The 26,919-nt window shown below is 39.1% G+C and overlaps 1 protein-coding gene across 1 annotated transcript in view; it reads right to left on the reverse strand.

The window, feature by feature from the left end:
• The window catches only part of NCKAP5 (NCK associated protein 5), a 334,186-nt gene that overhangs the window by 41,280 nt on the left and 265,987 nt on the right, over positions 1-26,919 (reverse strand). Inside the window, exons 10-14 of the mRNA XM_066553937.1 lie at positions 21,346-21,450; positions 17,742-17,930; positions 13,428-17,272; positions 12,564-12,741; positions 8,369-8,447 (exon numbers count right to left, since the gene is read on the reverse strand). Of these exons, the coding sequence (XP_066410034.1) occupies positions 8,369-8,447; positions 12,564-12,741; positions 13,428-17,272; positions 17,742-17,930; positions 21,346-21,450 (4,396 nt within the window). The remainder of the gene's footprint in view (positions 1-8,368; positions 8,448-12,563; positions 12,742-13,427; positions 17,273-17,741; positions 17,931-21,345; positions 21,451-26,919) is intronic.

The raw sequence follows: 26,919 nt of genomic DNA on the forward strand, positions 1-26,919 counted from the left end.
ATAGAGAATACCAGTGTGTGCTATCCTGTAAGAGGTAGGATAATCAGGCACAGTTCTGATTTGAGTGATAAAAATGAATATAGATTGGGCCAGACTGTAAAATACTGTAAATCAACACAGCAGCACCAACTTCAGAGTGGCAGAACCTGGCCATCCTGTTTAATTGACATTTTAAGCCTGAATGAGACCAGCAGATTCTCAGTATCTTGAATAATAATTAGACTGTATCCTATATATAATGCATAAAGAGACACACTTCTCATTCTAGTGATAAAATTTGGTATTTCTGGGAGAGTAGATGTAATGACAAAGAAGGAAATTAACAGCAAATCACTGTGGCTAATAAGGAAGTGTTGAGCCAAAGTACTAATTCTCTGCACAGAGGGAAGACAAGCCAGACAGTAGGCAGCAGCAGAGCTGTAGAAGAATTGGCAATTAGACAAATGCTATGTGTACTATCTTTAAAGTACAAAGAAATGATTTGTCTTTGCCAGACTCTGAGGAAGGTAAGCTGACATAAATTAGAAGACATTAATGGATGTTAGTTTCTTATTATTCACATTGGCAAGATTCTCCATCATCTTCATGAAAATACAAGTATCAACTAGAAAAATGCACAGAAAGTTTCACTCTGTTATCAGAGGCTCCTCCAGACCATCACTTCAAAATCAACCCCTGCAGCAATGCCCAAATGCCAAACAGGTCAAGAACACAGCACAGCTGACACTATTCATCCTGTTCCTAGTGCTCCAAACACATAATGGCACTCCTCTCTCAGCTGTCTGTTCTGCTTGTTCACCTTCTCACCCATAAAAAAACCACACACAAAAAAGCAGGCATTTATTTTAATAAAGTTCCACTGAGAATGTGCAGAGCAACTCAGTAGAAGGAAAGGATATTTAGTCAGCTTTATGCACCAGGGTGAGTATTTGTGATGAGCAAGACCTGGAATGGTAATTAAGGCTGTTGCACACTGCCCTGGAAGGCCACTCAACAGCAGGACCACAGCACAGCTTCAGCAACACAAATATTGCAGCACAGCAACATGGGACTGCTGAATGCTCTGTAAAGTCTCCCAGAGAGATGGCACACTGGTCAGGGACAGATGTAGAACAATATCCTTGAAGATTTAAAAAACTTGCGATGAGGTCCCTGAGCAGAACTTCCAACCTAAGGGGATGTTTCTAACACAGGACAGTCATTGTTCTTGCAATGCCTACTAGTTATTAAACCAGATTTCCCATCAGTGATGACTCACTTTAGCTGCTCTGGTTCAGAAAAGTAAGTAAACAACAGCCACAGGTCATTCCAATGGTGTTGAAGGATCAGAAAATGAAGATTTTGGAGTACAAAAGGGGAAGAATAGTGCTTGATAATTGCATGGAAACGTAAATGCTTTGGGGATATTACATGGAGGCAGCAAATGGCGTAAATTTAGAGAGACTGACTGAGGTATTCTGGTAAGTCAAAATACAAATGAAACTGCTCCTTATCCAGATGATCTCAGTTCTGTTTGGGCACATTCAAACATTCCTCCTGTCTGTAAAGTGACACCATGGTAGATAAGATTGTGATGGTCTCACCCACCCTTCAGGACACTTATGGTGTTAGAGTTTGAGACTTTTTTGTTTTATTTCGATATTTTTTTAATGAACAAGTTTGGATCCCAGCATTGCTAGAGGCAAGCAATGTATTTTACTATTTATCAATTCATCATTGTTCTAGCAATTGGGAGCCTAGCCCTTTAGGTTAACAGCCAAGCTGGAAGCTGGTTAGATGTGGCAAGTGAGCAGATTTTTAAGTTGCCTGCTATGCTGAACTCCCATTTCAGGGCTCTAGCACACTTGCAAAGCAATACAACCAGCACCTACAGATCTAACACCGACCTCTCACCTTCCACATGCACACAGGGCTTGGGGAAACAGCTTTGTAATGATGTGCAAATAAATCCATGCATCCTTGTACCATTGCTCATATAGGGGGTTAATGAAAAATCTAATGCCTTATCACAACTCGTATTAAAATGGAACATTTTGCAGATGTGAAATAGGAACAAACCCAGGCTGGAAATGGATTCAGTGATGACTGGTTTTGCTTGATGACTTTTATAGACAACCTCAGGTGCAGAGACTTCTAGGCATTCCACAGCTTTGCTGAGTGGTGATGGGGAAGATAAAGCAAACAATTTCCCTTTATCTGAAAATGTGTAAATGAATGATTCAACTGCTATATCAGTTATGATTGCTAACTGGTTCTTAACTTCTATCAATGGCCTGATGAAAGGAATTCATTCTGACAATGATAAATTGTTTTCTCAGGCATTGAGCCTTCATGGCAAGAGAGGATTTCTTATGAGGTGAGATGACACCGTATCAGCTGAATATTGTTCCTCATTACATGCACTGGAGGCATCCAATGATTTGCTGAGCATTTAAGCAAATTGTGGCTTTTCCCTTTGCCTCTCCACAGTGATGTGGATCAGCTCTCTCTACTGAATGCACAGGCTATAACACAATGAGTTGCTCACCATCTCTCCTCTCTCATCCTGTTGCATTTATCTCAGTAATCCATTACAGACCTCACATAATCTGTCTCCAGGTTTTGAGGGTTCCTTAATGTAAATGGGTTTGCTCAAATACATCAGCCTTAATGGACATGCTTTAGGATGATGCATGTCACATTTAATGTATTTACCACATTAATCAGGATTGTTTCCTTCACATCTATTTCAATTCCCCAAGAATGAGAAAACATGAATTTAATAGCTGTTTACTTATTACCCCAGTAAAAATACCCAGTTTTAGTAGTTTGCCTAATGGTGGACAAAACCAAATGATTGGTTTGGCAGAGGAGGGTGTCCAGTATTTTTTTCTCTCATTGGAAACCTGGAACAACCTTATTACAAGCAGAGGGACTGCTATTGTTTTCAGCAAACTTTGGAATAAGACATTAATTTATGTAACTAGGCACTAAGAGTATGTACATTAAATGGCACATTCAGAAATGAAATGTGAAACATAATTTTTCAATTCCACTGTTCATCAGATCTAGATTTCATAAAGAAACCAAGAGGGAAGAAAAAAAAAAGACAGATGGCACTGGAGCAAGGATCTGTTGGTTAGAAATGGTTATTGGTATGGATACAGAAAGGCTCTGAATGGTAGTCTGCATTTGTGCTTGTCCACACAAGCAGTGACCACCAGTTTCAAATGATGCAGGTGAACAAACATGAGGAGAAAGCTGAGAAAAGAAAATGGATCTATTTGTGGGAAAAACACACATAAGAACCAGGAAGAAAAGAGAAGCAGAAAAAAATTTATCTGGAGCACTACAAAGGATGAAGGCCCTTGTCATAGAAAAGTCTGCTCATGAAGTGTGTTTTCTTATTATCATATATATAATTCCATAGTATGGCTACTGTGTGCTGAATAAAACAATATCAGAATACAAAAGCCAAAGTTATAATCTTTAGTATTTGATGCCAATACAAATAATTTTAACAGACATTTCATTTTAAGTCAGACCCACCTCTATCTGCAAAGTTACATGTTCTTTGCTATCAATATATCTGTAAAATTGCTATCAAGGAGCTGGCAGCTTATCTATAAAACTTGCTGTGAAGGACTTTCCTGGTTTCTACTGAAAATGGGTTTTGATCACTTTGCTGCATATAAAGCTTAAAGGAGGGGATTTTAAAACACAATGCAACATATAAAACACTCACTATACTTCCTCTCTGGAACTTGAAGCATCTAAGGAATTCTACCAAATGCTCCCTAAAGAAGACAAATCTCAAAAAAGTTTCTTAAAAAAATAAAAAAAAAGTTTCTTCCTTTTTCTGACCAGATTGCCTTTAAATTACGCTGCAAAACCCTTCTGAAAGGTTGTTCTTGGAAAGCAGAAAAAATGATGATCGAACCTGCCATAAGGCAGATGATTATCAAGAACTTTAATAGATTTGAGCACAGCAGAGCTACAAAAGAATCCCTTGACCTCAGTGTGTGTTTTTGCTCTGGCACAAAGCACCAAAGCCTACAGTGTACTTTTAGTGTTGCTTTAATAGTGTGGAAGCCCAGCCCTTTACCTAGCCAGAGACTTTTCAAAACCCTTTTAAGTCTCTGAAGACATTTGCTCTGTATTATCAAGGTTCCCATTTAACACTGGATGAATCAATTTAGAGCAACTGACCTGGACCTCTAATGAAAATTTGACAAATATTAGTTCCAAGTCCTACTTCAAAGTTTCAAGAATTCTGACTACATTTCATCTTCATAATCTTTGCCCAGCTGTGAATTTCTCTTGGAATTCTCCAAACAAACAACGGGGTCAATGCACACTTAGGTAATTTGTTTCTAGGAACTGTGAATCTTTCTGCTGTGGATTCAAACCCCAGGCTGCCTCAGGGATTTAACTCCCCACACAACCTCAGTAGGAAGTGCCTTGTGCTTCCAGTGGAGCAGGCAGTACCTAAAACCCCCAGGTGGATTTTGGATTGCTATGACCAATTCTCCTCTTATCAAGTATTTTCCCTCTAGAGAACCCACAAGAAACTTCTATTCAGATTGTTAAAATCTATTTTATTCTTACCAGTGATGTTATTTTGATGAAAAAAATCTACTTGCAGTGCTGCCCCTGATATCCAAACTCAACAGGCTTTTATTATGCAATGAATCTGGCCTTTTAGCTCTATCAGTGACATATTAAACATAACATTTGAAACCAGAAGCTTTCCAGTTCAATAAAACAACTCCTTCAGATGAACTGCCCATGCTTCCACTGAATTTCAGTGCTTTAGACCAGAAGAGTTTGATTCACTTATGTTGCTAAGTATGAAATGCCTGCTGGAAACCCACAATGGTAAATAAACACATTCACACATTGAAATGTCTGTGACAAAAAAAGAAACCCTCTTTCTTTTTACTGAAACCTGAGTGTAAATTTAAGAACAGACTTGAAACTTTCTCAGACACTTCTCATCAGCCTGTTTAAGCTGAGGCTGTGTTTTGTGTGAAGCTTGAGTATATCATTAGCAAAAAGCTTATTCCATCCTGACTTGCTCTTCTAGCAAAATTTCACCCATTTGGTGTAACAGAAATGGAAACTAGACCCAAAAAAATTATTATTATCATGCAACTTTCAAACTGGGGTTTGATAAATCACCAAAGTGCTGCTGTCTGAGAAAATGGCACATTCAGTCTTTCCCTTCAGCCTCAGCAGAGGTTCATACCAACACTGAAGAATGATATGATTAATTACAACTAAATTTCCTGTTCATTACAGATACATTCCCAAAAAGAAAACAGCCTGTTAATTTTTGTGTACTCAAAAATACTGTTGCTGCATTCCCTACTATTCCCATGTGAAGTTGTCTGCAAGAATGAATTCTTCAGTAATTAGCATTTGTTTGCTTGTGCCATGGATTTTTGACTTTTCCCTTGAAGCTGTTTATCAATGAAAATTCTGAATGCATTTTAATTAATACAATCACACTTTTCCAGGAGTAGCTGCTAATTTGAAACAGTAGTTGAAATATGAAATATTGAACTTTTTATTGCTTTGGTCCTCTCAAGATGTCTAATTATTATATTCTCTATGTAAAGGAGTCATCTGTAACTGTCTTGTAAGTTTTTGGGTCATTGTGACAATGGGGAAATTCAAGAGAAATAATGACACTTCTACTCCCTTGGGGGGAACAGAATTATTTTTCTTTGTAAAATGAAGGTACCTTTTTTATGTTTACATGGGTGCAATACTGTCAGGAGCTTGACACGTCATCTGTGTGTTCAATAAAGGAATTTTATTTATAGGAATGCTTGAAGACCCTGCTGCACCTCTCTGAGCTGGGGAGTCTGCCATGACACGAAGAGGAAGTCAACATTTTCCATCATGCCTTTCCTCTTAGGTACTTCAGCATTTCCCACTTTCGAAACACAACTGCTTTACTGCACAGGGCTCGAGGGAAGAGCTCTGAGCATGACTGGGCTTCAAAGGGATCCTCAGGGGTCCTTGGGTCTGCTGTCCGTGGGGGTGGCAGCACTGGCAGCATCTCTGCTTCCTCACTGACACCACAGCAAAGGCATCCGGGGCGTAACACATTTTAAAACACTTTCAAAACGGTGTAAAAATATATTGAAGAACAACATATAATGACTGCTTCATATGGAAATGATCATGTCTTCCTGAGATATATGAGGAGGGAATTTGTATATAACTGGGCACTCTTTCTTTCCCCTCAACTGAGCAAATCTGAAGAGCCAGCATAATACTTCAATTGCTTTAGATCAGCAACTGACAATTAAAAGCCTAGCAACTGGTATTTTACACATTTTTTGATTCATACCCAGGAGTATCTCACAGTTAGAACGTGCTGAACCAGAATTGTCTCACATTGCACCTACCTAGAGCACTGTTATTACCTTGTTTATTGGTTAACTGGGCAGGACTGCTGTCAGTTTAGTTATTTTAGTGACAGCTACAGAAACACATGTTTTTCCTGCTGCATAAAAACCATTTTCCCTGCTTAATGATAGCTTTTCTACCATCCATTCAGCTCTAAGTCTGTTTTCATAAAACCCAGTAGAATAAATGCATTAAAATACAGCAAAAAACCCACAGCAAACTTTGTTTTCTGGGGAAATGGCCTTAAGCTGATGGAGAGGGGATTCAGGAATTAGTTAGAAATTGTTTACTTATAAGGGTGGTGAGGCCATGAAACAGGTGAGTGAGAGAAGCTGTGGCTGCATAGAGTTTCAGCAGGGGAAAAAATCAGTATCTTCCTATGAAAACTTTTGTATCAGAAAAATGCCAGAACCACTATCAAGGAATTTTAAATGCATCTGACAACCTGCTCCATAACCACTATGTCCTGTCAGAGACTTGGATTTGGTGTCTGTGGGAGGAGCAAAATATTAATACTCTCAAAAGCCACCAGAACTATCTATTACATGACGCAGTAACAAATAAAATATCAAAATATAGCAACTAGGCCTCAGCCACAACCACCAATTACACTGATGAACAACAAGGATACTCTGGAGTCTTTTTACAGAAAAAGAACCCCAAAACTCTGCAAATAGTTGTTTGGGTGTTTTTTTTTTTTTTCTTTTTCAGTATCTAGATTAAAAAATTGAAACATTTCATATAATTCAAAGTAAAAGCTTTGAGCATATTTGGTATGGAGGCAAAGTAATTATTTCAGTATAAAAAAAAATAATTTTGAACAATCTTAGGTGAGGCATTTTCTTCTGGGCAATTTCTGGTTACACAAAAGAAGTCCTTTATGTACAGCATGAGAGGCATGAATTTCTGTTTGTGAATTTCTGCTGGTGCCTACCACTGACAGAATGCCCTCAGAGTCTTACACTGTACAAAGTTCTTGTTATTCAGCTGTTGTCATGGAGCCAGGTGATGGCTGACTTTTCAGAGAGGGAAGAGTTTAGGGATCTTTCCTTCAGGAAACACAGCCAGAGTTTATTTGTCTGAATTTGGGACTGAAAGGGCTGTACAAGTCAATGAAGCATGCAAACATTTTCCTACTGCCCCCACAAGAAATGTGTTTTGACATGATACCTCTGCTTGGACCTGCTGGGTTGGCAGTACCAGTGAAATGAAAGAGATTCTGGCAAGAAAAAATGGAATCAGCTTTTAACTTTTTAATGAAATTTTTTATTGCAGCCTCTATCTGCAAAGGGAACTTGCTGAAGGTGATTTTTCCTTGTTCAGTCAGTTGTTTATATTGGTGACACACTGCTGTAATACAAACCTCACATTTCTGTTTTGTCCTCCATTGCCTATTAGATATTTTGACATGTAGTAAAATTAAAAATTGCTATGTGCCAGTCACAAGGCAGGGTTGATGGTGCTGCCCTTCCACAGCAAAGGCAACTTTATTTTCAATAACAGCTTTAAAGGCAACTTTATTTTCAATAACAGCTTAAGGTCTTTTGAACAGACACCTGTTGCTGCTCCTTGTGGTTTAGTTTATCACAGCAATTATTCTGCTATTTAAATTTTATGCTGAATTTTACTAGTTCAAGGCCAGACGACAGAGTTACAGTATGTCAGTATTATTCCCACTGAAGGTGCCATGCACAACATCCCTTATGTTAAGCCACTGTGTGTAACCCACTGCTCTTGGAGGCTGAAATGATCTTTCATAACCCAAGGCCCTCCAATCAAACATTGCATTGACCCACAATTGTAATGGTGTGTACTCATCTCATGCATTTGATGAAATCTGGCTGTTTAGGAGCTAAATGAAGGCTAAAGCTGACATAAGGGGGCAAACAAACAAAGTAATGAGAATTAAACATGTCTTTTTTGCAAGAACTGACAGCAATAAAATCCAGTGTAAAATATAATTCTGTACCTATCACATGACTCTGACATGTAGTCCTTGTCATGGTGTCCTCCTCTTCTTCTTGCAGGTTTTCTGTGACTACTTTAGCCTGTACACAGTGCAACAACAAAAGTGAAGAACATCTGTGACTCTGTTTATGTTGCTTCATGACAACTACAGAATGTTTTACAGAAATAAAGCAGAGTAAAGTTACATGGCAGCTAAGAATGGAATATATAACCTGCTTTATTCTATGATTAATGTCCAACGATAACAACTTTAATTTCATTCAAAATCACAATATGCAGCAATGAAAAATACCCTTGGAAGATGCACTTCTTCAAAAGAAAAACCTAATATATGGTGTGGTATCTCTTTAGTTCAGTTTGCAAACACTGAACTTTGGCATTTTTATTTCTACCTCTGTTTAAAAGCATTTATTAGCTAGACAGAGAGAAGAAATTCATTTAAGAATGCAGTGCACTCTAAGAGCCCCTGTGTGGTATTCAAGTTTGTGTAATTCAAACCCCTCAGATATCGTGGGTTTTTTCCAAGATGTATCCTTGCCCTGTCATTCTGCACTCCTATTTCCCAGGTGTACAGATAATCTGAGTCCCTCCCTGGCACACAGTGAAATCCCCCTCCCTCCATCACGTGCCATCAGCAGCCACCATTCAGTTTCAAGGACATATTTTTCTGCCATGCTCCATAAATCAAACAGGAATAAAGATACTTCCATGGTGATGAGAGGAGAAAAGGCAGCACCACAGAAAAAACTGCTTTCAATATCTCAGGGATCTTAAATTATTTGCTAATCACTCTCTGCTGTTTTAAACTGCTTACAGCATGCTCACGATAACAAGAGCACATTTTGTGATCTAAACCACTGGAATTTATCATCATTTGCATGACATATCTTTGATCACAGTGTAAATCCTGCTGGCTGGGTTACACAAGTAGCCCTGTTGACCTCTTGTGAGCAGCCTTAGTATAACACCAAAGACGTGCTCTCCAGATTTTTATAAGTGCATTTATCATCTCTTAATCCCAGGCATTTGATTACATCTTTTCTTTCTTATGAAATGCCTCTCTTCAGGCTGTGGAAAATGAAGGTGAGTGTTCATTTGGCACCCAGGTCCAGCTGGAAGTTTCTCACATTTGCACAGAGCACAGTCAAGTGCTGCTGTGACATTTCACAATATTGGGATAGATCCCTGGGTGCTCCCCAAACACACAGACTGAGCACACAGAGTGCCACACAAAACTCCTGGTGCCTTGGGTTTGGTGCCACATTTCTACCTCACAAACTGAAACCTGTGTCTGTTCTAAATCACACTGGGCTGCAGTAAAATCACAAAGACGAAATGAAGCAGTGCAGCACAAAAATGATTGTATCTCACCTTAAGCTCCAGCCAAGGACATGAAAAAGTACTGGAGAACATGGAATATCCTTGGTGTAGGCTGAAGTGTTATGTATTTCTGCTGGCTGGCCTTTAGAGCAAAGTGCTTTTTTGATGAACACTAACGGGAAGTGTATCCCTCTGAAGGTGAATGCACAAGGCCACCAGTGGTGGAACACTGCTTTTTCCATAAATTCTGTGGCAGCCCAGCAATAACATCCTTTGCATGAACAGAAATCAGAGGTAATTGGTGCATATGTTATGGTGTAATAGTGCCTCAAGCCTTTACCTGGCACATCATAAGAAAAGTGATTTAATCATCAAAAATTAAATAGCTTTTAAAGGAAAAGATTGTGCTAGAAAATTAATGTTAGAAACTGTTCTGGCCAGGATTTAAAGCAGCAGTATATATCTGATAAGCAGTTTGGAAATACAGCAGCTTCTGCACTGAACCATATGACTGAGTGCACTTTGCATTGTTCAGAAAAGAAAAGAAATCTTCCTGGTTTAGGGCTTTTAAAAAGATTTATGCTGTTTTCTCCAAAAGCATTAATTTTGTCTTTTTCTGAGGAAAAAAAATTCACAACAGGCCATTCTACTGGATGTGTCTGTTTTCAGTCACAGCTATCTCCCAGCCCTTTGCAATCTGCTTCAAAGTAAGCAGACACCAAAGAATAACTGGAAATCATAGTAATAAGATTAATGAACTTTGAATTTAAAGACTTTGCATTGTTTTTCTTTTAGAAGTTTGGAGGACAAGATGAAATACCACATATTGAGGAATCTTAAGGTATATCTCTTTCATAAGTTAGCATTAATAACTGTAAGCACATTTAAAATCTCCTTATTCTGGATGTCATCAGTCTCTTGGCACTAGATATTTCTTTCAGGAATTAAGTGCCACAGAAAACACAATATGAAACTCAAAAAAATGAAATATATAAATGTAACTTAATCTTCAGAAACCACACAAAATACTTTGTAAGAAAAGAGTGTATGGTGTAGCAGAAGTAATGCCTTTTCACCATGACCAACATGTCCTTAAAAACTAAATAGTATAATTAGCATTTCTCCATTATTTATGTACATTAAGAACAATCTTTGTAGTTCCTTCACAAAATGAAGTGTGTTTCTTTAAGATATACTTCAAAGACTATTATTGCAGCATTTAGAAAGACTTCACAAAATGACAGACAAAAAGCACAGCAAATTATTGCAGCATTAGAAAATAATAAGTTAGAATGAAATTGTAGAAGCAATGTGTAGAGGTTTTGTACTTCTGTACAGTGAAGAAAGCTGTCAGGACCATATTAAATGGGGCATAGTTAAACTGAGTGGCTCTGATAAGGGGCTCTGCTCTGCTATCTGAGTTCTAGATCAGTTGGATTGAATTTCCTGCATATTGCACATTTCCAGACTTTCATTCTCTCTCTTTCCTTTCAGTGACACTACAAGGACAGCCTTAGATATGCTTATAATTTGTGGTTTTATAATGCAGGAGACATCTACATTTTCAAAGAAGAGATGATACCAGAGGAGTCAGGAGGAAAGTTTTCAAACACATTCATTTTGCATATGCTCCCTGTAAGTTTTAAAAAAAATGACCTTGCAGATGTTCTCAGCAAAGACATATGTATTAAATAAAAAAAAAGAAAAAGAAAAAAGCAAAGAAAATGCCTGATTTTGAAACTATGTATGGAATGTCTTGAAACTATGTATGGAATGCCTTGACCTCAAGCATCCTTAACATCAGCCCTAATCTAAGAGTTTTTTCATTTCTCATTTCAAAGCTTTTTGCAATATTCCCAGAGAATTTGTATTTGAGATTCCCCCAGCTGTGTGTGCTGCACTTCAGTACCTCAGTCCTATCAGAACAACAAAAGGAGCAGCCTCAGCTTCAGAGTAAGTATTATATTTGGCACAAGTTTCCCAGCTGTTTGTTAAAATTGTGGTTATGGTTAATAATAATCATAATAATATGGAAAGAATGCTATAGGGTTAAAGCATTCCTGTTCTCCTTGTGCTGGACTTGAAAACATCACAGGGAAGGTCCTTGCTAGGCAAGACACTGCTCATTAAATTCTAAGGTTAATTAAAAGAAGCTTCACCAGGAAGGGCACCCCTTCAGCCTGACTTTAGGTTACAGTCCTGGACTCTGTGTGAACACTTCTCAATGCAGTAAAGTCAGACTCCAGCAGCTAACAGAAAACAGGATTATTTTTCTTCTATGTTACAACATTCCTCCTCTCTGTGTAAATGAAATTATCAGGTACAGTTAGTACCTCACTGAAGTGTAAAACTAACTACAGGCCCCTAACAGGGAGATTTTTAATGGCACAAAGTGAGATGCATGTCCAATGTATGTTTTTGCTTTTGAACGTTTCCTCTTAAATGACAAATATTCCCAAATGTGGTCAAATAATTTGCCTTTTCCACATCAGCAGTGTACTTTCTAGGCTTAATGACCTCTGTAATGTTCAGAGGAATGTTCAATACTGGCATGCAATTTTAAGGGAAAGAGTTAAAAATAAAATAAAAAAATAGTCCTATCATTTCACACTACAGTATGATTATAGCATCATTGTGCATGTATCTTCACAGGAATTGAATTGCCAGCAGAAGCAGTAGAATCTTCATGACTATCTGTATAATGTGGCCTACAGCCAAGCTGCCAACTTTTGTATTAATTCACAATCCTCTAGCTACACAATATCCTTCTATCCTATATATAAACAGTTATTATCCTGTTTGCCTGCAATGGCAATAGGAAACATGTCCAGAGTTAAAAAGAAGGTAATAATGTTTTCATGTACTGAAGCACTTACCAGGGTCTGATTCTGCATTTCCATATCAGCTTTTGTGTTGCTGTTTTTCCTGTGGTTTCCTTGAGAGCTGATAGAGTTGCCATGAAGAGAGGAGCCCTGGGAGCTGCCCTTCGACACACTCCTGTAGGAAACATTATTTGATCCACTTTCTGTCTGCTGAGCTGCTTTCTTATCAACTCTGCAGGTAGAGAGTGATTCCTCTGATAAATTGCATTGCCCTTCTTCAATCACTCTACTTTCCCATTCCTTTAATGTTTAAAGTAACCTCTCTGTATCTTTCTGTCTCTAGACCTTTGAGTGATAAATGTTTCTAACTAGCCTTGATCAAACCTGTCACTTGCAATTTCAGGTAGTATATCAATTTAGCCTTTCACATGTCGTGATTTATATTATATTTGGGACTGCTGCGGGCAAACATGAAAATAATATACCCATTGCTAAGTTCTTCTGCGACCAAAGGTTGTGAGAGCTGGAAAGGTAATTAATTCTGACAAGTTACCAAATATGTGTTACAGTACAGGAAGATGGAATACATTAAAACATGTACCTAATTACCCTCTATATTTACATGCCATCTGCCTAGATTCTTGATTTCTGGAATAATTTGAATTATCAGCTTGGATGTAACTCTCCTATCTTTAATTTCAAAGACCAATGGCTTGGTTAAAGTAACATGAACAAAATTATCATCTCATTGTGAATGCTTTTTTTTTTTTCCTGTAGAGAATAAAGTCCAAATTGTGCACCTACTGTTCGCTTCTGTGCATTCTTAGCACAAAAAGAACATACAATGAACTTCACATCTGGGCATCTGTAAAGCTACACGGACATCAACACATCCCAAATTGTGTTCTGGAGTTTTACCTGTTTAAAAGCTCTCTCATGAAGCTGTCTTTTGGTGAGTAGGCAGCTGTGGTAGAACCTCTGACTTGTTCACACTCAATCTCACCAGGAGAGTCTTGGAAAGGCTTCACAATTTTGCTCTCTGTGGCTAAAATGTCACCATTGTCAGCTTTCCTGTTAATCTGATTTTCTATGTCACAGTGCTGCTCGATTTTCTTCTTTTCTTTTCTTCTCTCTAATTTTGCCTGCTTAATTCCAAATCCTGAAACTTTTGTATCCTTTTTTTCCACCTTAGTTTTAGGAACATCAGTCTTCCTGCTACTCAGTGCTGGGAGCTTACTCTTTCGGAAGCCAAACCAACTGGCTATAGAAGGCCCAGTCTTTTGCTTGGTCTCCACAGTGGGGGATTTGGTTTGTCCCTGACCCTTTTGCACATTTTCTTGAATGCATAACATGACTTTCTCCTCTATGGTAGGTTGCAGCGATGGAGAACTCAAAAGAGCATTAACCTTCTCAGAGGTTTCTGCTAATTTTAAAGACATTTGCTGTCTTCGTGACCTTGTTGCTTCCAGTTTATGAGGACACTTTACTCCATCAAAACTTTGGAAGGACAAAATTTGTTTGGAAGATACAGTAGCCGAGGCTTCTAAATCCAGTTCTGCTGACAGAACACTTTTTTTACCTAGAGCTTCATGCTTAAAACTTTCAGTGCTTTTTTGATTCTGCACAGATAGACTGCATGCATCTTTCTGAGAAAATGGTTTGCTTCCATCACATTTTGATGTGCTGTGAAACTGGTCTACTCTTTGAGATGATCTGAAGGGCAATTTGCTTGGGCTTCCATGCTGGCTATTGCAACTACTCATATTTCCAAGAGAGCCTTGTCTAGGACAAGAATTTTCTGTGGGTTTACTAGTATATAAAAGAGCCTCTGGTGTCACTGCTGTCCCAGGAGCAGCCCTGATCTGAAGCCCTTCCACGGCTGAGTTCTGCCTCGTTAGAGAATTCCCTCTGTCAGAAGTGTTTGTAATGATCTGAGTCCGTACTTTCCCGAGCCCTTCAGTCCCAGGGGCAGACGGCTTCTCCCCTGTGTGGATGCTGAAACTCTGACTGCGAGCTTTCGCTCCGTTCATGCCCAGAGCCGGCTTCAAGTGCGACTTGCTGCCAGAAGAAACAGACCTCTTAACTAATTTGTTTTCTAATCCATCTCCTCTGTCTACCACCAAGTTGCAGCTTTCATCTGAATGAGCTGATGCTGTATCCATACTAAGCCCCACAGCACAATTATTTTTTACTTCAGCATCAGACCTGGAGTCCTTTAATTCCACTTCCATTGCACCTTTGGTGCTTACACACACAGACTCACTTTGCTTGTACTTACTGGAGCTCCCATTACTTTTGGAAGCTGCATTTATGCTGTCTTTTTCCTGCTTCCCTGGTACAGTAGAGCTCTTGTGGAGAAGCTGGGGAGATTTGACAAATAATTTCAGTCCTACAGGGAGACGGGTTTTCACTCCTCTCTCATTAGAGTTTTGAGAGGCGTGCGCAGCATCGCCGGCATGAAGCGGCGTTGATGGGAAATTGTTTACCTGAGATAGCAGAGGCTCACTTGTGCTCGTCGTGTGACACTGAGGAGTTGTGGGGAGAATGTTTGGCATCTTTTGTAGCTGATCCAACCCACTGTCACTGGAAATATTGTTTTTGTTGGAATAGGTGTCTTGTGAAGGAGTTGTTTCCAGTGATGGACAGCCTAGAGAAAAGGACCTGGCTGTTTGAAAATCTGTGCTGGAATACTCACGATTCCTGTGGAGACCCACCTGATTAGGGTTTTTTGGGCAGACTTGCTTTGTGGAAACTTTGGAAAGTCCTTGGCATGCACTATGGGATTGCTGAGATGTGCATTTATTTTGCATAATTCCTTCTGCATTTTCTTGAAGGTAAGATAATTCAATTTTGGCCCCAGAAGATACATTTTTTGCTTGCATTTCATGACTAGATTGATTATGAAAGCCAGAGTTCACAGTTCCTTTTAATGGAGATGATTTCAGTACATTTTTTGCTGTTTCAGTGGGACCAGCTCCTCCTAACTTTACTGCTAGAGGTGGAGAATTAGCATAATTAGGCCGAATCAACAGGGATGTTGACCTGCCAGGAGGAAGGGGTGGGGATGGAGACCGGGCTTCTACAGGAGCTAAATCACAATGAAAGTCTCTGGTTGGAGGTTCCCCATAGCTACTGGGCTCTATAAGGTGCTGAGGCAACAGTGGTGATGCTGGACTCTGACTCTTTGGATACTTTGCCCCATCTGCTCTGCCAGGACGTTTCAAGTCAGGCAGGGCATGGGCAGGGGGCTTTGGAACCTGAAATTCGACTTTTGAATCAAAATGACGAGGTGGGCTTTGAGCCTTTTTGAATCTTGAAAGCTTTACAGGTGGCAGAGCAGGTGATTTCTCAAGGGCTGTAGGGCCCACTGACAGAGTTACAGGTGCCTCCCCACTCTGAGTCATCAGAGTTTTTTGGGGAGAAAATTTACCTCTGCTGGGTATTTTAGTGACATTTGGCTTTTGATTGATTCCTGCATGCACAGTGGAGCTTGAATTGGCCTTGTATGATGCATCATACACTGGCTTCACTAGCTTCTGTCGTGAAGCATTTTGCTGTGTCACCCTCCCACAGCGTGAAGATTCACCACAGGTCAGGGGGACAGCTGTATTTTTATTCCCTGCATTATCTTCAAGAGTATTTTTCCCAGTTTCATCTTCCTGTCTTTCTGAAGCAGAGTAGCTTCTAGCATTGGGTCCTGGCTGCATATCAGTTCTTCCCTGAGGTATAAGTTCAGTGTATTCTGCACTGGACGTAGTTTGTGGCTGGTTGATTGAAATCTCATTTCTTGTTAGAGTGACAACTCCAGTTTGATGTGAGCTGAATTCAATTGGCTCACCATCCTTAGCATCATATATTACCGTAATGCACTCTTCAGAAGAGGTCTTCTTTATAACCTTTTGTTGTTTAATGAAATTACATGGCTTGGGCCTAATGTCTGGGTGAACAGGTATCTGGTTCTCTTCTTTGTCAGTAGATAAAAACTGAGAATTCTCCGTGACTTTGAACAAGTCAGAGGTCTTTGTATACTTCTCAGGAAAGGGAGTTGCTAATAAATCTGAGGGACTTTTCTCATCACTGCTTTCTATATGCAATTCATCCAAGACTTCATTGTCATCAGTGTCTGAAAGCTGAAAATTAAAGTCCTTCCAGCCTATATTAGAATGCCTTTGATTTAACTGTAACTCGGGCAGCTTTGCTCTGGTGCATGATTTTACTTCTGCCTGGAACCCACTGACAAAACTAGTCAATTTCTCAGGTCTTTCCTTTGAATTAAAAAATGGACTTCTTTCTGGCAAATGTTTCCTGTTAGGATCCCAGTCAAAGAGACTGTCAGAAATGCTATGAGTTAATTTGTTACAATAGGTCCTGCAGTCTTTGCTTGGAACTTCCTGCAGTAACAGTAAGGATGAAGAGTCATCATCTGCATCATCATGGGAATCTGAATCATAAGAGAAAGTTTTGTTGTGTTCAATGCAAACACTTCCCATTTCCATTGGCTTACAGTGAGTCTGTTTGTTATGGCCTCCACACTTAATTCCAGGGGAATATATTCCTTCATTGGAGTTCATGCAATCTTTGTAACCCCATTTTGATATTACTGAAGGTGGTTCAAGTAGTATTTTTTGCTCCTGCAATTTTTTCAGCCCTTCTAAGATATGGTTTTCCTTGATACGAGTTGGAGGTAGATCATCTGCAGGACTTGAGAGGTTGCTTGGGAGTGAAGAACCAATGCTTATTCTTTTATCCCATCTCACGGATGACTGTCAAAAGAAAATAAAAATCACTTGTGTTACTCACAAGTGCTGTCAATAAAAGTGTTACCATTTTGGTAAAGAGATAGAGGAGTTGCATAAGGGCATTCCATTCCATTCTTTTCTATTTAAAGCAAAGTTCTTTTTTAATAAAGGATTTTACAGTGGTATGAAGGCTGCAGTGCATTAAAAACTTGTAGGAAGAACAATATGAATAGAAGGATTAAGATAAAAAAGAAGAGAAGTTTGGAATATGAAAGGCAGGATAAATGTCTCAACAAATGAGGAGACTGTAAGTAAGCTGGAGTGATAAAGGAATCACTAAAAAAATTAAATGGGGGGGTAACAGTTTAGTGACAACTGCTTTCAATATAAAAGTGAGAGGAAAGTAAAAAAACTTCTGAAACAGGCAGCTTTTCAATTAATCTTGTTTCAGATTAACTTAAACTAAAACATGAAGAAAATGAATTTGATTTACCCTTTTGCTTGTCTTTCCATCATTCCAAGTGTAGGAGGAACCACTGGAATATTCACTGCAAGCACTTGAGAGGGAGAGTTCACTGCTGCTGCAGCTGCTCCGAGGATACAGGCGGCTAGAGCCTGTCATATTTAATTGACTCTGGCATTTCAAGACAGGTATGCTGGATTTCACATTCTGCTGGCATTCCTAAAATATGAGAAAAATTGAAATATCTTATGGGGAGAAAATGATCATTTAACTTCCCCTTGATTAAGAATGGCAAAGAAAAAGCAAGTAAGCCACTTCTGCCTTCCTCTCATGCAATTTAGCATCTGGTGAATTTAATACAGAGAAATAAATTTAAAATTGCTAACAGTTTCATTTGTCAGGGGGAAAAAATCCACAATCCTCAGTGTTTTCTTCTTTGTTCTTGGGCTAGTATTCTGCTCTTCTTATTGTAAAGATTATTCTGAGTCTATTTGAATTATGCTTCCTACATAAGCAGAGTGCTGCGGTAAGATACAGAAAACAAAGTTATAAGAATACAAGTACATCTTGACAACTGCATTATAGCCCCACAATGTAACAGATGAGGCTGCACATCCTGGACAAGTTAAATTAATTTAGTATCCTGAGCAGAATGTCCACTGAGAATGGAATCTCTCCATTACAGTCTCATTTTGGTTTCCTATCTAGTTCAAAGCTTTGTCTAAGAAACTCTCTGACGTAGGACAATCCATCTTCGTGTCGCTCGCAGACAGCTGAAGCCTCTTGCTTATGCAATTTATTGACACTTTATGGCTGCCTTTAGTACTTGTGTAGTTATCGCCCCTTTCCAAATGCAATTTCAGCTGACTGTGACTAAGTGCCAGCTTTGAGGAAGAGAGTAATGAAGAGTAGATAGCACTTTAGGTAAAATATTAAACCTCTGTAGGAGTAGCTAGGATGCCTTTAATTTGTTTTCAAACTAATATTCTTGAGCCTAACAGCATTGGAGCTTCTTTAGTGTTAAGTGCTTGCACTATTCTCCAGTTTCCTTACAGAATCAGACATCATTTTAATTACCAGAAACACCAGACATGACTACATGAAAAGAGGTTGTAATGAGGTGGGGGTCAATCTCTTCTCCCAAGTAGAAACTGATAGAACAGGAGGAAACAGCCTCAAGTTGTGCCAGGGGATGCTGAGATTGGATATTAGGAAAAATTCCTTCACTAAACGAGATGTCAAGCGACAGAGCAGGGAAGTGGTTGAGTCACCATCCCTGGAGGGATTTAAAAGCTGTGTAGCTGTGGCACCTGGGGACGTTGTTTAGTGGTGGGATTGATCTCAAGGGACCTTTCCACTCAGTGGTGGATGAAAGGTTTGATGATCTTAAGCATAAAGGTCTTTTCCATCTAAAGCGAATCCATGATTCTGTGCCTTCGTTTCATAAAACTATCCCTTGGATTTCCTTAAGGCAAACTGAAACAATATTTATTGATTTTTGTATGTAGATATACTTCAAATGAATTTTGCTTAAATGAAGAATTTACACTTAGGAAGAAACAAGAAATCTAAACTTATTGAATCCATAAAAAAATTATCAGGGCTGTGTATGCCCTAGACTCAGCTTCTTCATGGAAATCTTTGGAACAACACTCAGTTTGTAGGCACTTCTCAGGCACTGACATGTTTGCTGGCCTTCTGCTAATTTCTTCCATTTATTCCCCCATGCTCCTCCCATTTATTACTACTGGGTTTGAACCTTTTTTCAGCTGAATGGGAGAGAGCAGGATTTTTACTGCTGAGGAGTTCATCAGTACAGCTGTTCATGGCTCAGCTGACTTCATAATGTTCAGGTTTTGACAAACGTAACTACAGGGCAAATCATTATTCTTCATCACAGGCAAAACCTAGGAATGGGAAAATCATTTAGAGGCACCAAGAGCACATTTCACCTCTGGGAATTATTGGTACATGTTCTCCTAGGAAGTCAAATGGATGCAGGAGGAGCAGCCTTTAAATCCAGTGGCTCTGGGAAGAATACCTCTTTCAGCATCACAGGCAGGCTGATGCCTGTGTTTTTGGCTCTGAAGCGGATTTTGTTGTTTTGTTGAGACAGATGAGTCTTTATTTCTGACATTGTGATTCCCCTGGGAGACCCCCTGCCATCAGCCTCCTCAGCTGTGGCAGTGTCACTCCTGGGGAGGGTGATTGCACAGAGGCCAAGGGCAGCAGCTGCTTGTTCTGGCTATTCCTCTGCATTTTGGCATTAGGAAAACACATCATGTGGAATTCTGCCCTTTACACTAGGCTGTGTCCCAGCCATCACAGCATTCAGGGGAAGGATGCCTGCAAATCCTCTCCTGCAGGAGGAAAGAGATCACAGCACAGTGACAAGTATTGCCTTCCTGTCATCTTCAGCTAGTCTGAGAGCCTCTCCAACCTCTCACTTTGTTTCCTTTGCACCTAAAAGAGGAGAAAGGCATTTGGTCCTACTGTTTCAGCAATGGGAAAAAATGGAGCTATCCAAGCAAAGCAAAAGAACAGTATATTACTGCAATCATCTTTAAGAGAGGAGAAAATGTGCAAAAAATATCATGTCACTCCAGATTATGAAGTAGGGTAGCCACTCAATTTCTAGATAGCATATTCAGATCACTTAAGAGAGTGGAGCTTTCCCCTTCAATTTGCCTTTATTCTCTAAATTATTCAAGAAAGTACTTTGAATAGCATGTTTATGACGCATTAATTAAATACATTTAACTTGCATATGGGTCTATTAACTGACATGGTGAAATTTTAATTTTTGTAATCATGACTTTTTAGTCATTACCTTTAATGAAATTAGAGTAAAAAGGCTTGAATGTAGTATTACGGTTTAAAAATGTAATTTTCACTAGAAATCAAAGAAAATTGAAATAATCAGACCATTAAAGACACAAAACTATATTAGAGCAACTTAACCTGAAGGCTTAATTAAATATGATGCAAAATGTTGTTAGCATTTTTGTGAACCTTCGAAACAATGCCTTCTCATTAAAGTAGGTATTACAAGGGAGATTACATTTTTGTTGACACTACTATACTTCAAGATCAAAGGCACAAGCAGGTTCAATGCTCTGTTCTTGTACTCTTTGTTTCCCTGTATGTGATTTTTGTTTTTTAAGCTACTTTTCTCTTTGACAATGAAACATGAAAGCCACGCTGGTGAACGTTTTGCCAAATAAGCACAAAGCTCACTCTGTCTGAAAAGAAAAAAATGCGGAGCCCATGAATTTTTAAAAGTTCATACATAATATATCATAAAAGTGGGATGAATAATACGGGGCACGGGCTTTAATAAAAAGCTCCTTGACCATTTCTCAGAGCTTCTGAGATGTAATCAATACCCAAAAAGGTGTATGGGGGACATTGCTAAGATTTACTCTTTTTTTGCACACAGTGACACTATCTGCTCACTATATCAACCGAGGACACAATATTGAATTTCAGAGAACAGAAGGAAGTAAAAGCATTGTTATCTGCCTCAACCGTGTTTCAATCCAGAGATCAGCTTTATGGCTCTTCCCTGACACCAGACTTCAGAGGAGAAAAGGAGGTTCCAGATGAGGGGAGCAAGGGCAGCACAAACACTCACGAGCATCTGAGCATCAGCACTTGGAGCCTGCACCAGGCCTCGGCTCCGTTCCACTTCTGAAAGCAAATCCCCAGAGGAGAGGTCCAAGATGCGTGAGTGGAGTTTCTGGGGGGGCAGAAGGGAAGGAGCAAAGCATAAGCATTTGTCAGACATTCAGCAGATCAGCATTTTTAAAATTCCAAACTCTGCTGTTAAATTTCAAGGGAAATGAAGAGCCTGAGGTAAAAGAGGATTTGTTCTAATTTGAAATGTTGCTCTTTGTGCTTACTTTGTCCATGATTTCCTGACTGGAGGACAGATCATCCTTCATCCAAAACAAACTCTACTTTTTCTTCTAGTCACTGCTTTGCAACTTATCATTACTTCACACACAACAATAACAAATGAGCATGAGCCCCACCATTATCCACAGAGTTTGACAGGTTTCAGGAAAAAAGCATAAAAATGAACTAAAAAATTAACATTTATAAATCAATCAACATGTTAATGTTGTTTTATTTACAAGCTGTTACACCTTGTGTGAATGATTGCAAAAGTGACCCTATTTTTAACCAGCATTGATCTGCTGAAGGCCTCCTCTGCACACATTTTAACTCAAAGTCATTAATGTCATCTGTTAGGAACAATTAATGTGAATAGAAAATAATTGCATCAGGGAACTGGGGACTCAGAGGATTTTGTGCATTAATATTCACATGCTGTTGGATTATATACACAGTTTTTCTCAGTTTTGCTTGGCAGGGTGGCTAAGTTTGTGCCTTTCCCTCCATGTATACCTGTACACTAATTCTAGGGCTTTCAGTCTACATTAAACCTTGTTTGGTTTAATTGCAGTTTCAATAAAATCCATGATTTATGTGAATGCCTCAGTCAATGACTTCAAAAGAAAAAATATCTGCAGTCTTGTTAGTCCTGGGCCAGCACACCATGTAACAGGCAGCAGGGATCTGACTCAGGGTCCATTGAAATCAATGCAAATGGACTAAAAAAATAAAACCCAAGAAATAAGGACCTTGGATCTTTTCACTTTCCCATTAATTTTCCAGGTTTGCAACCTAAGAGACCACATCTACCCTCCTCAGCCTGGAGGAACCAATGGTGCAGACCCTGGCAGGTGCTTTGCCAGAGGACTCTGTGAGGGATGCAAACCACGGAGTTTTGTGGAGCCTCTGTGAGTGCCCCATCACCCTGTCCATCCAAAAAGACTGGCCACAGAGGGAAAAAGAATCTGAAGGCAGAAGAGCCTCCACACAGTGTAGCAGCAGCTCTCTGCAGAGCCCTGAAATGCAAGTCACACAGTATCTTACACCCAGCTGCTCCCCAGCCTGCTCTCTGGGTACCCACTGCAGAAATTAATCTGCCAGAAAACAAAGCAGACAGCCATTCCTACAGCCTCTCTTATCTGCATGCTCTGCTTCAGGCTTCTGTTCCAGACAATCTAGGAAATTTTTTTAAAAACTTCTAATTATGAATTTGGGAGTCATTTCTCTAGAGTAACTTATTCATCCAGGTTTATTAAGGAGGTACTGTCTGTTGCAGAGAGATTATGGAAAATATTTTCAATGATCAATATTCTGTATAAATATGTATTATCTAATACATTGTTGAATAGATTAAATGAAATGCTGCAAGCCCTCAGTACCCAAGATACTTTTCATTATAAATATTAACTACATCCAGGCTATGTGTTTTTAAAATGAGTGATGTCTGCTAATTCAGCGTGCATCTTTCAAAGTTCTACCACTACTATTACTGTCAGGTAGTTGTTAGAGATTTAAACTCCAGGTAAAATGCCTGCCCAAAGTCACAGATTCACTGACTTTGTACATTTGTTCCTCTTGACAATAATTCCAAGTGCATCACTGAGCCACCAGAGAATCCCACTGTTTTCAGAACCAAGAGTCACTAGTGCTATGAACAAGTGGTTTGCAGACAAATTAATTATTTTCTCCAGGGAAACCAGTCACCTGAGATATTTTAGTGGAAGTTACAATAGTCAGATCTCTGCTTTGGAGATGATGACTGGGGACAGCTGAGATGGATGAATATTTATAGGTGAAAATGTATTTTCCCAGAAAAAAGAGGATCCTAGAAATAGTGCTAAAGGAATTTTACAATTGTAATACTGTCTTCCCATTTTATTACTTAAATGGGAACATATAAACATTTCAATAAGGGAAACAAAACATTCCCCTACAACGTCATCCAATGAAATTTAGTGTTACTTACAGAATATAGAATCTGTGTCAGACATAGGAGCAGAGATCAGTCAGAACAGGCAGAAATCAGAAACAATTTTTGATCAGTGATCAATGAGAGCCCAGCTGGAAACAGCTCAGGGTTGTGGGATCCCTCCCCAGTGGCTCAGTGTAACCCTGCACAGAAGTCATGCTTGTGTTTGAATTACCTTTGCCACTGTTAAACTCAGTGACTCTCTAAAACTGCAGTACCAAAGGCAAATCAGCAGACTAAAATGATTAACAAAGAAGGAAAGCGTGTTCTCAAGATGTATAATGTGATTATATTTCTGTATCAAATGAGATCATCACATTGGGAATATTCCTCCCCACACATATGCAAATAAACTAACAGAGGTGGCCAGAACAATGACTAGCATTAACAGCATAATAAAGTTTGAGGTCATTAATTAAATATAATCACACAGCACTGAAGCAAGTCAACCAATCACAAAAGAAAAGCATAAGAAAAAATGTGGTTTTTTTCATTTATTTTTCTTTTTCCTTCTCCATTGTCTAATTAAAGAATGGGGACAACTCTAGCATTTGTTAAAAAAACTCATTAATGATGCATTTAAAATCAAGTAACAGATTGTGCTATGTATCTTGATTCTGATTTCTTCTCAGATACACAAACTGTACTGTGTCCTTTATGGGTATTTTCAGATGGCAGTCACAAAACTAGACCAAGGAGTTACTGCTGCCTTGAAAATTGTACAGTATTAAAATCACTGTTGATGCTATCATGACACAATGCAACCAAAGGCAGGACACTGCCCAGAATGGCTTCCATGGAAGAGATCACATCTGTTTAAGTGAATATTTAACTATGAAACGGAGGAGTTACAACCATCAATCCAAGCTATCTGCCCACTTGTTGGTGCCCTATATAATGATAAAGGGAAAATGAGCAATACTAGAGGTGCTGGGGAGTGCCTGCACCCCTCTGGAAACAGAAAAGCATCAGGATCACTGGGCTGCAGACCTGAAAATCCACATGGAACTGAATACAGCATGGAATGGGCCAACTTCCTTGGAAATTACCCTGTACTGAATACAGTAATACTGCATACTGAATCACTACAGGGCAGGTGTGGACTGGAAACTTTGTTAACATCTTAGCTTGACTGGACCCACATCTCCCCAGAAAGGGGGTGCTGAGAGGCCAGGGCAGAACAGAGGGGACTTCTCTGCAGGTGCCTGTGACCAACAGCAGCAAAGCTCCTCCTTCACCTGTGAGACTGATGCAGAAAAGACAGTGCCCTTTGTGGTTCCATGCCACGATTAACTCCTGTAACCCACATGAAAAATAAAAACAAAGTAATTGATAATTTAGGTGGAAACCTATTCTATCAAGCGCAATAGGAAATACAATTATCTGGCAGGCAGGTAACCAATCCATCAACCAGCAAGCCAGTTCCCCTCCCCCAGCAGCATTCTTATTAAGACTTTCTAGGAAGATAAAAGAAAGCTACTACCTGCTGGCACAAGGCAATATTACAGTGACTCCCCTAACCATTGTGCCTCCTGACTCCATCTCTGCAGAATATCTATCAGTTCCCATCTCCTTTTTCAACATCTAATGGCCTGCAGCATTGCCAGAACAATTTTCAATGAATTATGCCAAAGAGTACACAGCTCTCCAATATTGGATGAGTTAATTGCTATTAAATCAATTGGCTTTGCTTTTCTCACATGAGCCAAAGTCTATCATTCACAAAATTCTCTCTCTAGATACCAAAGAGACATTTTCATCCTGCTGCTCCATGCCAGAGCTGTAAATGTTTGTTTGGTGTGTGTGGCCCTCTCCTGTCTTTGCTGTTTTTCAGGGCATCACAAACCTGAACAGGCACATCCTGCCCTGCTTCCCTCTGTAGCCCAGCCACTGAAATTGGGCTGGCAGGGAAAACCTTCTCATTTCCATTGCACCATAAAGGCAGTAGGCCACAGAAGGAAAAAATATTATTAGGCAAAACATTTACATATTATTAGTTTATGTAGAAGCATAATCTTTTATTTTTAAAAAAATTGATTTTTGTAGTCCTTAGACACATTTCACAGGGGAGGTTCAGCTGGAGATGAGAACATCCTTCACCTATCCCACCAAAAGTTACTTAGAGTAGAACATGCACTGTTCAAAGTGTGACCTTCTCATCCACTAAATATTTTGGAATTAAGGAGAAAATAAAGTATAGTTAAGGAAAAAATAATAAAACCTCCAAAAGTAGAAATAAACTTTGCCTTTAGACAAATAAGATTTGGGAATATATATTATTTTGAAATATGGAAACTTTGCCTTCTAAAGAGAGTAGAACATGTGGTTGTCAACAAAAACCAGCCAACTATGAAGCAAAAGTGAAAGCTGCAAGAAGGTGCTTCCAATTTTTAAATTCTAATAATCATCAACATAGGAAATATACTTGCAACTACACAGTGTGTACACACAGAAATGCCTGATGTCTTATTGTATATAATTGGTATCACAAAACCAAAAGTATAATAATTATTTTCAGCTGTGGAAGTTATCTATTTAATAGAAAATTCCGAATTATTTCCTACTATTCACTTCCTATAAGCAGAACTTCATGGCTAACACTGTTTAGTAAATGAAATCCAGGTCCAGTGAATGGTATCCTTATCCATTGGCAGGGAGGTTGGAAAGAGATGAGCTTTCAGGTCACTTCCAACACAAACCAGTCCACAATTCTATGAAAATTATTCTTTCTCTTAATGTTGGGCCATGTTTAACCATTTACAGGACTGAGGCTAAAACTGGAGTGAAAAACCAACACTCTTTGAATGTTTAAAATGCTCCTCCCTAATACAAAGTAATTAGATGTTCATCACTTAGATCTCTAAAAGCTATAAATAAAGCTCTGCACAGGCAGGAACATCCAACTTCTGCCTGTAAAGGCAATGCACCACATGCAGCCAGCTTTTCTATTTCTCTGCTGCTACAGGCTTATTATACAGTGCTGCTACAGGGTATTTTTGGTGGGAAGAAAGGGTTAACACATAGTAGGTGAGACCCAGGATAGCTCTTAAAGTTGGAGACTTTTACTGATCCTACCATGGGCTCTTTGAAATACAGGACACAATCACAAAAGTGCAGTACTGCTCAGTGGTGATAGGAGGATGTGTTGTACATAAGTGAATATTAAAGGATTAACTTTAAAATGCATTTCAGTAAGCTAAATGAGTTCTTAGTACAAAATTGAAAAAAAAAGGAAGTTTTCAGCTAGCCCTTAAATTTCAAGAGAGTGGATCTAAATTTTCCATTAATCTAATAAAAATACTTCCACGGAAGTTCTAATTTGGCGTTTTCCATTTGTTTTTG

The sequence above is a fragment of the Molothrus aeneus genome, chromosome 7 (assembly GCF_037042795.1).
Source record: "Molothrus aeneus isolate 106 chromosome 7, BPBGC_Maene_1.0, whole genome shotgun sequence".
Lineage (NCBI taxonomy): Eukaryota > Metazoa > Chordata > Aves > Passeriformes > Icteridae > Molothrus > Molothrus aeneus.